Source organism: Balaenoptera physalus (genome assembly GCF_965194825.1).
Source record: "Balaenoptera physalus genome assembly, chromosome: 16".
In the NCBI taxonomy this organism is placed as follows: domain Eukaryota; kingdom Metazoa; phylum Chordata; class Mammalia; order Artiodactyla; family Balaenopteridae; genus Balaenoptera; species Balaenoptera physalus.
Genome location: NC_138898.1, coordinates 72,049,910 through 72,065,400, shown reverse-complemented (window position 1 = coordinate 72,065,400; position 15,491 = coordinate 72,049,910). Strand labels below are relative to the sequence as shown.

Below are 15,491 nucleotides of genomic sequence, written 5' to 3'. Positions count from 1 at the left end.
TCTCCATTCTGATACCTGCCAGGGCTTTTACACTGCCCCGAAGTGTCCCCATTCGGACCTGTTTTTCCCTCCAAGGGCTTCAAGCTTCCCAAATGCCCTCACTTCTTCAGCGGAATCTCTCATTGCCTTGGTGCAGCTGCTTTCTCTGTTCTGCAGGAATTCAGGGGAAGAAGTCTGTTTCCTAGGCGGTGTTAGGGCCTAGCAGCAGTCCCTTCACCTCTTTCTGGGATAACTCTTTGTTGTCCTAAAGTCACCTCTGCAGGAGGGAATTTCTGGCAGTGGTACAAAGTGAAAAGCAAGCTGAGGCCTCGAGACTGGGTGGGCGGTAGGGCTGAGCTGCCGGGGAAGGTCGCCAGACCGGCCGCGGGGTCAGGGCTCTGAGTTGGTCATTTCTTCTTCTCACCACTCTTTGTCTCCTTTCATTTCTGAACCCACGGGTTGCCTTCAAGTCCCAAGATTTTTCACCATGGTTCTCATTATGGGGAAAGCCTTGCGGGGGCCAGGGGTGGGGGGGCGGGTTGGAATGGGCAGCTGTTGCAGTTCATAATTCCCAAGCAGCCCGGCATAGAGCTCATGTGGCTTCTTGGAATGAATAAAACCGGAGCACCACAGGCATACAGCGGAGTGTGGATAAATAATATAAATGATGAAGTAGACGTCTCCTTCCTCCCTCCCCACTCCCACACACATTTATGCTCATGTTTATATGCACATATGTGCGTACACACACACACACACACACACACACACGGTGAGGGGAGCCTATGGCGGAAGAGTGAGTAGGTCTGGGTTCAAGAAGGCCCCTAAGAAAAGGTGAAAATTTGACATTTATATATTGAAAAGAAAGGCATGTAGCTTATTAGTTTCTTAATTACGGTGGTAATTACAGCCTGGGCCCAGCTCAAAAATTAAAAGTTCACGAGTGTGCCAAGTATTAAAAACTGAAAGTCTACTCACCCCAAAAATTCTTGAGAAGAAACGTTAACAGCCCCCCTGCCCCCATCACATTTGTTGAGCTCTGCCGTGAAAGGCTTTACATGAATTAACTCCTTAATCCTCCCAGGGCGTCCAAAGAGATAGGTACTATTCTTACCCCCATTTTTACACATGAGGAGACATTGAGGCCTAGAATTTGGCACCGGTAGTAACTTCTTAAGTAAAAGAAATTATCTGCGGGAAGAGCTGTCTGAGGTGATGCCACGAAGAGGCAGTGATCTGAACCTGGACGTCAGCTGGGTCATCCCGACTGTGAGCATCGCCTGCACGGTGTCCCTCCTCACAGATGAGTGTCCGTCCTCAGACTTGGGTTTCTCTGCATATATGTCAGACGACTTTCCATATCAGAACGTGTAGACTTGCCTTAATCTTTTGATGAAGATGAGTATTACATTCTAAAGGGTAAGGAAGGATCTGGTTAAGAAGGTGAATGGGGGCATGACAGATAAAGGGTGAGCCCCTCTAACTGCATTTTGCAGCCCAGAGAGGCTGAGAGGCTGGCCCGAGCTTTGGTGTGAGATGAGAACAGATTGGGTGTATCCAAGGGAGCCTTTTTAAGAGGTGACGTCATTCTGGAAGCACTGAACCTGGAAAGGGAAAAGAGTAACAGTCATCATCTGTGTTCCCAACAGGGAGCCCATGCATGTGGCTGCCGCCTATAAAGCTTAGCTTATCTCCCTGTCAGTTTCACCGGCAGACCCAGACTGCAACTTAGGACCACTCCCCTCAGGTGGCAGAGGCAGTAGCTCGAAACACTCCAGATTACTTCAGCGACAAGAGTGACATTGGCTACTGGGCTTTTAAGATCACCTGTTTGCAGACAGGGATCGTTTTGTGACTAGTGGGGCGAGTAAAGCAAGGTTGAGTTGGGTGTCACCCGAGGGATTTCTCTTGTACTTGGGTGACATACAGGGAGATTGCCATGGTTCCTCTATACTTTTATGGTGCCCACCACTTATTTTTGGAACAGTGGTATTTTCACTAGGACAAGGTTTTAGTGGGACAGTTCAGTGGGACAGTGAGGTTTGGGGAATCCAAAATAAATGTCCAGTTTCCTATGGCTGAGGAGTGGGCAGCAACTTTTCCAGAAAAGGAGATGAGTTGAGGAAGGAGATGGAATTGGGATGTCAGTCCCTCCCTCCTCTGCTCATACTCACTGCCTTCTCCTGGCTCAGCAGGTAGCACAGCACTGGCACCTAACGGACTCTCCTGTTAATCTCTGAGCTTCTGAGGGCAAGCTCTATGTTTAATCATCTGATATCGCCAAGACCTGGCTTAGAGCCCATTGCAATGATGAGAAAACTTTTTTTTTTTTCTTAATTTTTTTCTTAATTTTTGGCTGTGTTGGGTCTTCGTTGCTGCACATGGGCTTTCTCTAGTTGCGGTGACGGGGGGCTACTCTTCGTTGTGGTGCGCGGGCTTCTCATTGCGGTGGCTTCTCTCGTTGTGGAGCATGGGCTCTAGGTGCGCGAGCTTCAGTAGTTGCAGCATGCGGGCTCAGTAGTTGTGGCTCGCGGGCTCTAGAGCGCAGGCTCAGTAGTTGTGGCGCACAGGCTTAGTTGCCATGGCATGTGGGATCTTCCTGGACCAGGGATCGAACCGTGTCCCCTGCATTGGCAATGGATTCTTAACCACTGCGCCACCAGGGAAGTCCTGAGAAAATGTTTCTTAATGAATGAGGAGATCAAGTGTTCATTTTGGTATGGTTTAGTTCTCAATAATAGGAAATACATATAGCGGGAAATCAGATTCTAATGATGAGGTCATCTAATGGTGACTGGATGAAGAGGAGGTTAGGGAAAAATGCCATTAGTTCCTTAGGGTTGGAGCTATATTTATTCCAACATTTAAAAATATTAGATTTGGTTTTTATTGTAGAGCACACCATAGTGACATTTTAAGCTATAAATTTTTTAAAAATTAATTAATTTATTTAATTTTGGCTGCATTGGGTCTTCATTGCTGTGCGCGGGCTTTCTCTAGTTGCAGTGAGCGGGGGCTACTCTTCGTTGCGGTGTGCGGGCTTCTCATTGAGGTGGCTTCTCTTGTTGCAGAGCACGGGCTCTAGGCGCGCAGGCTTCAGTAGTTGTGGCATGCGGGCTCAGCAGTTGGGGCTTGCGGGCTCTAGAGCGCAGGCTCAGTAGTTGTGGCTCATGGGCGTAGTTGCTCCGCGGCATGTAGGATCTTCCTGGACCAGGGCTCGAACCCGTGTCCCCTGCACTGGCAGGAGGACTCCTAACCACTGCTCCACCAGGGAATTCCCTTAAACTGTAATCTTTAGTACTCAAAACATTCCCAACATAACTGTTTTTCTTCAGCTTGGATGGCAGACTGATGCCACTTGCCCCTGGCAGCCTGAGACTGAGACACGTATTGCAGTAACCCCAAGAAGGAGAGCTGACTTCCCGGAGGGCAGAGACGAAAGCTCAGCTCTCAACTTCCTGCTCACCAAACCCAGGGTCACCTGTCAGTCAAAGAATAATTATGGAGCACCTGCTATGTGCACGGCACTGTGCTAAGTGCTGGGAATTCAGAGATGAAGACCACTCTGTGGTTTAGCCTCACCATCTAGTGTGTAAGAAAGGTGAAGGCTGGTGAAGTCAGAAGACAGAGTGCCTGGGGGGAAAGATTGGACAGAGGAGATGCCCCTGGGACAGGTCCTTGAAGAAGGAGTAGGATTTTTCCAGGTGCACCAAGGAGGGGAGAGCATTTCAGATCACAGGAGTGTGCGAGCAAGACACAGAAGGGTGTGAAGCATGGTGTGTGGGCTGGGGGCGGTTGGCATGGTAGCGGGAATGTTTGTAAGGATACGGGGGCTCCAGCGATGGAGGGCGCTGGGGGCCATGCCTAGGCATTTTTAGTTTTATCTTGGGGAGCACTGAAGGATCTTTGGGAAAAAGACAAAATCAGATTTGCCTTTTGGAAAGATCATTCCAGTAACCCTTAGGAGGACAGATTAAATGGAGCGTGGAAGGGAAGGCAACTATGATCCAGACAAGAAACAGTGAAGACTTGGAAGTAAGGCCGCGGCAGGGACAGGCCACAGTTTCACAGAGAAAAGACGCAACCAAAATTACCGGCAGGCGTATCCAACAGGGAAAACTGTAACTTGACCTTAGTGGCAGAGGCAGGTGGCTACTTGTGTCAGTAGTGGTTCCTGAGGAAAGTCCTGTCCCCAGGATTTGTTTGCAAGTACAGGCATTTCTTGACAAGCTCATGGGATTTGTTCTTGAAGAGGTGAGTGCCTACAGGCTGCCATGTCCAAAGTGATCTTTTTTATAAGAAATTATGGTAAAGGAGGCGTTGGGGAATTAGGCACAGTTGGGATGTACTACAGTGTCTAGTCTTCTGGCTACATAGGTTTGTATAATTCTGTACACATTTAAACGTATAGGCTGAATGGTGAGGTTGGGCTAAGGAGGAAACAGAGTGAGGATTTTCAGCATCCGTCAAGGGAGGTCATCCTCGTTGGAGACAGAGATTCCACTCCCCAAGCAGCGCCAGAGGTTGATCAGCCCATAGAACCTCCTCCAGGCATTGTTCTTTCTCAGGAAAGCACCGGCCTCTCTCAGTAGATCTGTCTAAATCTCAGAAATAAACTTTACGGTGCTGATGAACACAAACACCACACGAGCCCAGCGTGTGCGAGAGTGTGAGTCCTGTGGGTAGACGCGTGCAGCGAGCTGCTGTCACTCTTCTCCAGGGACACTGCCGTGTCTCGTGCCTCTGACTGCGGTGCTGGTGGCTCCCCTGGTTTTGACTCTTCCAAAGAGTGATGCTAATATAGCTCATATATAGAAAGTGCACAGTATTCCAGATTGTAGTGAGTTGACAGCTGCCCTGTAGGCTGTGCATTATATTAGGAAGATGGCATATTCTGTTAGAGTCAGTGTTAGATAGGAAATAAAAACACCTGGTGTTTACTGTGCACCTGAGGTCCAGCTCCCTCCTAAAGGATCAAGGGCGTCTCCATTTCCTTATGAAATGGACCCTACATCAATCTGCCTCATGAGGATATCCTGGGATTTAGTAAGGAGCAGTCTGAATGCTCCAAGAAGAAAATTCCATACAAATAGCTCGCATAATGGTCATCACTTTCATTACAGGATTTTGTCCACAGCTGGGAAGTATCTCTCTGAGTCCTACAGCCCTCGGAGCCTGACCGGTTTTCAGGATAGCATCTTGACAGACAAGAAGAGCTCTGCCAGGAACCCATGGCAAGAATATAATTACCTTCAGAAAGACAGCCCTGCCGAATATGGCAGTTTAATGGAAATACTCTATACCCTCAAGGTATGAGACCTGACTGATGGCATTCTTGCAAATGAAAACTTTTCCCTTGTCACTCACGCTTTCCCTAACCCAGGCTTTCTGCCCCTGTGTGTGGGCCCTGGGCTGTGGCATGGCCTCCCACGTCTCTGTCTCGTTTATGTTGGCGTTTTAAGAAGCTAATCAACTAAACTGGGGTCGAACCAATTGAAACACAGCTGTAGGAGGTGTTGGATAAATGGAGCTTTATCACTGACGAAAGGTAGGCTGGAGAGTGTGGCTCTCGATCTGCAGCCGCAGGAGCTCGCTGTTCTCCTCTCCGGAGTTAGACCCGTCAGCAGGATGGGCGGAGCTGGACGGCCCCGGGCCCCCACGCGGGCACAGCCCCCCGTACTGAGTGGCGGAGAGGGGACCGGAATTCCTGTACTGCCTGGGGGTGAGCAGAACCTGGGAAGGTGGACCCCAACCCAGGAGCCAGGGGCGGAGCAAGGGTGGGGAGGAGCCAGGAGCACCTCTCGAGTGCAGGTTCTTCCATGCGGCAACGCGACAGCGTGGGAATCAGTGTTCCCTCCTGGCTGTTCCTTTGGCTTGAACTCTTCGTTTGTCTACCATAAAATGGCCCTTGACTTTGAGCTTTGGGCCTCTTGGGGCCCAGGGACAGGGGGACCTCCCGACAAATGGAATGAGCCACACGCTCCCTGGGAATGGCCTCAGGGTTCTTAGAGGGCCGCGGCCTCCTTTCCAGAGCCAGCCCCCGCCCCCAGTCTGATTTGCACCTCACTCTCTTGGTGATAAGCCAAGGAGGTACGGCTGTTCCCATAGCACCAAATTCTATCTGAAATTATCCTGATGGGCCACGAGCTCTGGAGGTGACCGCACAGTGTGCCTCAGGATGTGTCTGAGGTCTCAGCGTTGCCCTCACGGGGTCTCCCCCATCCCTCTGTGCCTTGACCCAGCAACTGGCTACATTTGAGCTTGACAAACACTTCTTGAAGCCATTCTGCAAGTTCATTCATCCGTGCTTCTGTGATTACGTTAAAGCAACTCTGTTTATCTTTATTGCTGATCTGATTTATGTCTGTTTGTTGTAATCAGTTCATTTATAATAGCAAAACTAAGGTTACATTTTCCACCTCTGTATTTTCTCAGGCTGTTTGGAATACCTCGGGACTCACACAGGTGGTGCAGACTCTGGTGTAACAGCCGAGTATAACTGACCTGACCTCACTGGGAATCAGGGCTCTGTCTGTCACTCTTGTTTCTACATGACACTTCTGATCATTTTTTCCTTCTTCCTCTATCCCTGAGGGACAGTCACAGGTTAATTTTTCCTAAACTACCAATCCATGAGCTTATATTAGCTTAAATGCATCAGAGTCACCTGGGAAAGTGAATGAAAAATATATCAATAGTTTCCTGGGCTCCAGAACCCCAGTGGATCCAGATTCAGTAGTTCTATGGTAGACCCTGGGTATCTGTAACTCAGTGTGCTCTCCAGGGGGTTCTGGGGCACAGCCAGGTTTGAAACCACTGTAGTAGAGAACCCTCTTACTATTTTCCTTTCAGTGGCTTTTCAAAACGCTCAGCTAATACCTTGGTTGGATTCAGGGCCTAACACCCTGCCTTCTGCATTTTCTCGTCTTAGGAAAAAGGGTCAAGTAACCACAACCTGCTGTCGGCGTCTCGAGCGGCTCTGACTCGGCTTAACCAGCAGGCCCACCAGCTGGCTTTCGATTCCGTCTTCCTGCGCATCAAGCAGCAGCTGCTCCTCATTTCCAAGATGGATGTAAGTTTCCCACCAACTGGAAAACGTGCCCCTTCACCCCCCAGCCTAGGCCTAATATCCCCTTCCCCGAGCTTTGGGCGGTGCCCCCTCTGACTCTCCTAGGCTAGAAGTCCACCTGTAGAGTCACTGTTCCCTTGCAACTCATTGCTTAGCGAGACTGTCCTATCTTAATTGTAGTTACTGTGATGCTGTGTTTTCAGACTGTTTCTTGGGATTATTACTATTGCTTGATTAACTTTCACAGCAGCTTAGCTGTGCCCTCTCAGGGAGAAGTAAGGGAGATTATGTGCCACTGGAAAAGTTGGGGCCGGTCAGAGGAGCTAATTGTCTGATGAGGTTGAATTGTTTTCGTGCCAAACATTTGTGGAGACTTGGTTCTGGAACTTTGTTCAGGAGAGCGCCTTACTCGATTTGATCTGGTGTTTTTGAGGAGAGTTTGAAGGGTTCTGCTCTTTTCTATCCTTGATACTCTTGCTATTTGGCAGTTCTTAGAACATCTCACTTTCCTTGCCTTGCACACACTTCTCTTTTCTGGTTGTCCTTATTCCTTTTCAAGGAATTGCCTATCAGTCCTGTTTTCTCTACTGGCTCTGACTTTCCCTGGGTCCAGATCTCACGACTTTCCTTTCAGATTTCTGAGACAGTCCCCTGATTAATTTTTCTCACTGACTCCTCAAGTCTATCTGGATTTGGCTTATTTTAAAGATAGTCTTGGGACTTCCCTGGTGGTGCAGTGGTTAAGAATCCTTCTGCCAATGCAGGCGACATGGGTTCGATCCCTGGTCTGGGAAGATCCTACATGCCGCAGAGCAGCTAAGCCCGCGTGCCGCAACTACTGAAGGCCACGCACTCTAGGGCCCACGTGCCGCAACTACTGAGCCCGCATGCTGCAACTACTGAAGCCCGTGTGCCTAGAGGCCATGCTCCGCAACAAGAGAAGCCACCGCAATGAGAAGCCCGCGCACCGCAACGAAGAGTAGCCCCCGCTCGCCGCAACTAGAGAAAGCCCGTGCGCAGCAGTGAAGACCCAACGTGGCCAAAATAAAACAAAAGAGTAAAGATGGTCTTTTGGGAAAGATCCAGTTATGGGCTTTTACTAACCAAGAGATCCTTTAAGGAAGTCGTTTGCTTTTTGCTGCCCTCTGGAAAGCATACTAGGCCGGGAGCCAAGGGCCACTCGCTTTATTCACCGTATGATCTGGTTAGGTCTGTGCGAAATGCCGTGAGATCTACTCCAACCAGATTTTGCACTTCTGGCCTGGCTGGGGCAGGGCTGTGTGTGGGGCTGGTGGTGTGGGGCCCCTGCTGTCACATCCTAGTGGAAGTGCTGTCGATGGAGCTGTTCCGGGCACCGCCCATGCGTGGTCTCGTTGGGTCACACGGCTGAGGCTGTTACCTCCTCTGTGAGCCTCATCTCCTTATCTTTAAAATGGGGATACAGTAATCCTCACCATATGGGTATGTGAGGATTAAGTGAGATTGTGTATATGATAGAATTTAGCACGGCCCCTGTCACAGAGTAGATGCTTAATACGTGGTGGTTTTCTTTTTTTCTGTGATTCTCAAGAGTAATGACAGTTTTTAAAAATAGAAATTACATATATCCATTTTCAGAAATTCAAGCAATATAGGAAAGTACACAGAAAAAAAGCAGTAAACCCCTTCAAAGTCCCAACGTCCAGAAATCATCAAGCCAGACATCGCTTCCTGCCCACTCACATGTTGAAGGCTGGACGGGCACTGGTAGGGAAATGATGCATAGGAAGAAATGGAATTGTGCTACACATGCTGTTTTTCAAAAAAAAAAAAAAAAATGTGTACAATATAAACGTTATTTGAGTTTAACTAGAAAAAGAAGATAAACGAAACCAAAGGAATGGTTGAACTTGAGATAATAGTTTCTTCACCATGAAAGATATCAGTCCCCAGAAGATCTCTTCAAGATTAAGAAAGAAAGATTATGAAAACTGCAGATAGATGGGAGTCGTTGGTTTTTGTTAATCATGTTTCTATTTTAGATAGATGTTGACATTGATTCGCCTGCCCTGAAAGCCGATGGGATTAGCATTCCTTACATCTCGCATCTTCCTTCCCCAACCTCCCCGGTTTGGTTGTTTTTATTATTTTTATTTTGTCAAAGGTTAACGTCTTGACCTTCTGTTCTGAAACCTTAATTCTGCCAGTTGTTTAGTCTTCTTCTCCACTGAGCCCAGCTCGGTGCTTCCCACCTGTCCTTTGCCCTCTACTTCTGCATTCCACGCTCATTGTTCTGCCCCGGTCCTTGGTTGCCTGATCTCGCCTTCTCATTCAGGCCTCACCACAATGGCTCGGGCGCTGGGAATGGACACAGGCAGCTTTGGTGATTAGGAGGAGTTCTCCCAGAGTGCCAGCCTGAAAGCACACAATACAAAGGCAAACACTTGGCCCTTAAGGATTTGAAAATTAAACCCTGGTCATTAAATGTTTGTTTTTAATGTTTGCTGGTAAATTGTATCACTCTTGTACATTACAAGAATATAAACCAACACTATATTCCCTTTCAAAATAGATTGTTGAAGTTTACCTGCGTTACCTGGTGACAGATGGTTAGAAAAGGCCCTTAGAAGGAAATTTTAAATTCAAAAATAATCTGCCTCATTTCCCTATTGACCCTCTTCAGGTCCACCCTCTCTGCCTGCTTTTTCAGGCCCTCCCTCATCAGTCCACTCTGTCTCACCCTTATTCCAAAGTACTTTTCCACTCTGGCTCTTCTTTCCCTCTGCCCTCCGCCCGATCACCCTCCGACTTCGCTCCTCCCGCCTCCTCTGTGAAGCCTTCCCAGGGCCTGCAGCCCACGGTGCTGGTCCTTTAGATGCACTCCGGTGATGTGCTCTTTCCCCACAACTCAGCCCTTGCTCCTGGCCGCCCCTTCTCTGCCTCACTGACCCTCACCACCTCTGCTCCCTCCCTGTGCCCCTCTGTGCCAGGACTTCACCACCAGGTTGTATTGTTCCTTCTTTTTAAATCTGTCTCTGTCTGTTTCCATGGCCACTGCCCTGGTTTGGGATCTCGTCATCTCTGAATTGTTTGCCTTTGTTGCCTTTCATCTTCCTCTCCGCCCACAATCCTTCTCAGAGTTGCTGCATTAATCTTCCTAAAGCATCGCTCTGATTTTGTCTCTCCGCATTCAGATCCCTTACTTGGCTCCCCACAGTCAGTGTGATAATCTATTTTTAAAAACTTTTTACTCTGGAAATTTTCATACATATGCACGAGTAGAGGGAAGAGTGTAATAAACTCTGTGTCCTCATCACCCTGTTTCGTCAATGATCAACTCCTGGCCGTTCTGTTTCATATATACCCCTTATCTAAAATAAGAACTCTAAAAATAATCACAATACCATAATCACCCTTAAAAATACAATTAAAAATAATTCCTTAATATCATCAGTGTTCAAATTTCCAGTTGTCTTATAAGTGTCATGATTTAACTGTTTGAATCAGGATCCAGATTAGTTCTGCACGTTGGGATTGGTGGATGTGTGATGTGTCTTTTACGTCTCTTTTGAACTCTACAGGTTACCTTTCCATCTCTCTCTCTTTCTCTCCCTCCCTCCCTCTCTCCTTCCCTCCCTCTTCTCTCTCTCTCTTTCATTTTCCCTTTTCTTTTTTTTTTTAAATTAATTTAATTCATTTATTTATTTTTGGTTGTGTCGGGTCTTTGTTGCTGTGTGCGGGCTTTCTCTAGTTGCGGTGAGCGGGGGCTACTCTTCGTTGCGGTGCATGGGCTTCTCATTGCGGTGGCTTCTCTTGATGCAGAGCACAGGCTCTTGGTGCCCGGGCTTCAGGAGTTGTGGCACGAGGGCTTAGTGACTCCGCGGCATGTGGGATCTTCCCGGACCAGGGCTCGAACCTGTGTCCCCTGCATTGGCAGGCAGATTCTTAACCACTGCACCACCAGGGAAGCCCCGTCATTTTCCCTTTTCTTAGCCTGGTGTTCACAGCTGTGCATTCTCTTTCTAGCCTTCCCTGTCTGCACCTCATGCATCCTGTGGCCGGCCTCTTCTCTAGCCACCCTAGGCTCTTGCTCCTCTGAACTCTTGTTGTATAAAACCTGACTGAGAACTTCTGCCACTGAGAACTCTTGAAGTGGAAGCCTGTGCGTGTGTGTGTGTGTGCGTGTGTGTGTGTAGGTGTAGGGGGTATAGGGTGGGCATGTGTCAGGGGTCTTGGTTCCCCAAGGAGAGCAAGAACCAAGATTGCCAATTCTTTGTCTCCTCCCTACAAAGCCTGGCACAGGGTGCTATGCAGCATGGGCCCTCGGTGCACGTGCATGATCGGCGTGTTCCTTCCCCGTGGGGTGGGAGTTAACTGAAAAAAAGTAGGATATTTTGAAACAAAAGAGGATTCTCAGAAAACAGCAAGGAGGGCTTCCCTGGTGGTGCAGTGGTTAAGAAGCCTCCTGCTGATTCAGGGGACTCGGGTTCGATCCCTGGTCCGGGAACATCCCACATGCCACTGAGCCTGTGCACCACAACTACTGAGGCTGTGCTCCAGAGCCCACGAGCCACAACTACTGAGCCCGCCTGCCACAACTACTGAAGTGCATGCACCTAGAGCCCGTGCTCTGCAACAAGAGAAACCACTGCAATGAGGAGCCTGCACACAGCAACAAAGACCCAACACAGCCAAAAATAAAAACAAATAAATAAATACATTTATAAAACAAAAACAGCAAGGAGTTTAGAAAACTATAGGGGCAGGGGTGGGGAAGAAAAGGCTTTGTCTAGAGCAGGAAAATTAGAGTCAAGTTGGTGCTAGAGAGTGTGGGGAGGACGGCTGAGGCTTGGCCTGGGCCGGGATCCCAGGGGTGGACACGGTCATGACATTCCCGGAAAGCTCCTTAAAGGATCAAGGAACCAGATCGGGCAACAGGTGGCTGCAGAGAGCAGCTACCACGTGACCTCAGGAGTCACTCCAGGAGTCCAGCCAGAAAGGGCCTTGTTTTCCAGGCTGGCCTTAGGGTGACTCAGGTAAGAATTCAGCAACTAGATTTCTGTGGAAAGCTGTGCCATGCTGATAATTAACCACATGTGTGCTGGTAATTGGCCTAACTCTGTAGGGGAGGCCGGGAGGGCTCCCACAGTGACGTCATAGTCCCATTGAATGATGAAAGAAGACGTGTTGGTGCTGCAGGTCTCCAGACAGGGGGTCCTGAAAAGGACAAAGGGGCTGTTGGTGGGGTTTGGAGGCTCCTTCTCTTCCCTTTCCCTTTGAGTTCTGAATCAGATGAGACATAGATCCAGAAAGCAGGTGGAGTAAAAGCAGCACCTTTAACTTAGTAAAGCAGTGTTGGTGAATGTGGTTTGGATATTCCGGCAACCAGACAGGGCTTCCAATTCACATATGGTCTCTGTGGAGGATTTTAGGGGGTCCTGGTCTCTTCAGAGGGCTGGCTGATGACCTGGGAGTTAGTGAGGCTACCTGTGCCAGCAGCTGTTAACCGGTTGCCCTCACCCTGTAGAGAAATTCAGAACAAGAATATCCAACTCTTCCTTTCACGTTCTGAGCGGGTAAACACAGAAGGGATCGGTTCCCATCGAATAGTTGAGTGGAGAAGGTGGGATTTCCTGCTTTATGGATCTGAAAGGATGCAGCGAGAGAGAGGATTACTTTCTCTGTGGCGGGCTTCAAGGTGATGCCTTAAAGAAGAGAAATCCCTGGTGTGCCACGTGGTGATGATTCCCAAGGCCAGCTCTGAGCAGAGATAGTGCCTGTGGTGATGCTGCGTTCTTCATGTAGTTTCCAGCACGTGGTGCTTTCGCGTGCTGCCTGGGTGCTGTGACATTGACTGTTTCCTCTCCTTCCTCCTTTAGAGCTGGAACACCGCCGGCATTGGAGAAACCCTGACCGATGACCTGCCCACCTTCAGTCTCACTCCTCTCGAGTACATCAGCAACGTAAGAGCCTCTGTGCGCTTTTCTCTGCGCCGGTCACGGCATCTGAGACCTTGTCTTGTCTGGCCCTTCTGGGTAAAGTGGTCCTTGCTGCATCGGTTCTGTCTGGACCTTTGCTTTTGGATAGTCCCCATCCATATCCAGGACTTTAAGGAAATGCGGTTGATTTCCTTAAATCAGCTGATGAAACACATGCTGATTTCAAAGCCTAACACATTCCCGCCCCTTCCCGATCCCTCTCAATGTGAGGTGTGGCCAGTGCCTGAGGGCATCAGGGTGTGAGTCCAGCTCCATTGCTCTTGAATGTCAGTGAGCATAGGAAGTGCTGTACAGGAACCCCAACTGTGTCTTCCTCACACTATGGGGGAGTTCTGCAGTTTTCAGGGGTGATTTTGAGATAGGTGATTTCTGCCTTGAGCTCTCACTTTAGAATCCACCCCTGTGTAAGTTATGACTGTTGTAATAGATACGAAGGAATTTTATTTTATTTTTAAAAATATTTATTTATTTATTTTGGCTGCGCTGGGCCTTAGTTGCGGCATGCGGGATCTTTGTTACAGCATGCAGGATCTTTAGTTGTGACATGTGGGCTCTTAGTTGCGGCATGCGGGCTCCTTAGTTGCGGCATGTGAACTCTTAGTTGCAGCATGCATGCGGAATCTAGTTCCCTGACCAGGGATCGAACCCGGGCCCCCTGCATTGGGAGCGTGGAGTCTTACCCAGTGGACCACCAGGGAGGCCCCTGCAAAGGAATTTTAGAAGTAAATATTGTACAGTTAGAGGAAGTGTGTGTGATCCCACTGGTGGGTAGCAAGGAGGATGGCTTTCCTCTCTCTGTTCACTGAGCAAGTCCAAAACGGCAGTTGTTTTCCTCTGTTTTTCAGGGCATTATTCAATACCCTGGACGGAACTAAAAATGTTGGTTGGTCTTTACAACCAATGAGAATAATCTTATTTTTAGAATTGAGACATGTGTATTGCAATCGAAATTGATTCCAGAAACGATGTTGCGTAGAAGGAACTCGAGAGGCTATGGAGTTGATTTTAAACACAGAGGAGTAAGGAAGGCGAGGGGGCGTTTGCAGGCCAGGGCTCTTTCCCACCGGCTGCCGCTCATCCGCCCCCAGGTAGGCATCGTCCTCATGAGGTCATCTCCTGATGACCTCAGCTCAGGAAATGAATATCTACTGAGCATGTACTGTGTGCAGAGGCAGTGCTAGGCTCTTATCGGTGCCGTGAGATAGTGTGCAGTATAGAGCGAATCAACAACTTTGTGAGCCGGTTGGCGGCAGCCGTGTTTTGTGGTCAGAAGCACCAAGGCTCTGGGGGATGGGAGTGGGGCAGGGAAGCCACTCATTCAGCAGTCGCTCTGTTAGGATGCCCGGTGCTTTATGTGTGTCTCACGCGGTATTAGTTTCATCTTTGCCACAGCCCTCTGAAGTAAGTATGAGATCACCCTCATTTCCGGGATGGCGAAACCAAGGCCCCGACAGATTAAGGAAGTTGCCCAACGTCACACAGTGGTAGAGCCAAAACTCAAACCCAGGTCCTTCTGACCACAGAGCTGTTCACTTTTCCTGAGTCACTGCGCTTACCCAGCCAGGATGTCAAGGAGTATTTATTGAATATGGGAGAATAGCAGACAAACATCTACAGGTGTGATGGTGAGCATCCCTTCCCACACTGATTTCCAAGAAATAAACATAGACAGAACTCCCAAGAAAAACTTGGCATTGTGGGATCTCTCTAGAAACCACAGCAATCCCCACAGTCTAAGGCCAATTAATTCAAGTTTGAGATGTCAGATTATTGAAAATTTGCACCTAACCGACGCTTTGCCTTGCTGGTGAATGCCCTCACCCACGCAGGACTGTGTGAGCATTATAAGGGGATGAAATAGGAGAAAATCCTTTGAAATAAAACAACATAGATGCAAGGCATATTGATGATGATTCTTTATTTCAAGTAAAACTGGGTTTGTGGATTTAGCCAAGAGGTTATGGCTACGGATGAAAGGGGTACCAAATACAGGAATATGCCTGTGGTCTCTGCACATAGTAGGTATTCAGGAAGTGCTTGCTGAGTGGAATTACAACGGAGAAATTCTAACCCCAGAAGTCAGCATCCTTCTCTTCCTCCAGCCTTGGGGAAAAATGATGAATTTGTTGCCATTTCAAGCTGAAATGTACAGTGGTTGTGGTTATTAGTGACGTAAGTGACCACTTATCTAGTTTGAGTGAAAGGCACTCAAACTAGAGTGTTTCACTTACTAAGTAAATGAAAGGAAAAGGTGCTGATTTTTTTTTTTTTTTTTAATGAAACTCCCTAGGAGTTAAGCCAGCATTTTATTTATTTATTTATTTTTGGCTGTGTTGGGTCTTCGTTTCTGTGCGAGGGCTTTCTCTAGTTGCGGCAAGTGGGGCCACTCTTCATCGCGGTGCACAGGCTTTCACCGTCGCGGCCTCTCGTTGCGGGGCACAGGCTCCAGACGCGCAGGCTCAGTA

At 48.5% G+C, this 15,491-nt stretch overlaps 1 protein-coding gene across 4 annotated transcripts in view; it reads left to right on the top strand.

The window, feature by feature from the left end:
• Window positions 1–15,491, top strand: part of COG7 (component of oligomeric golgi complex 7) — a 76,761-nt gene that overhangs the window by 40,443 nt on the left and 20,827 nt on the right. For all 4 annotated transcript variants that reach the window (XM_082430994.1, XM_082430993.1, XM_082430995.1 and 1 more), the window contains exons 12-14: window positions 5,103–5,289; window positions 6,911–7,051; window positions 12,907–12,990. In XM_082430994.1, coding sequence (XP_082287120.1) covers window positions 5,103–5,289; window positions 6,911–7,051; window positions 12,907–12,990 — 412 coding nt within the window. The remainder of the gene's footprint in view (window positions 1–5,102; window positions 5,290–6,910; window positions 7,052–12,906; window positions 12,991–15,491) is intronic.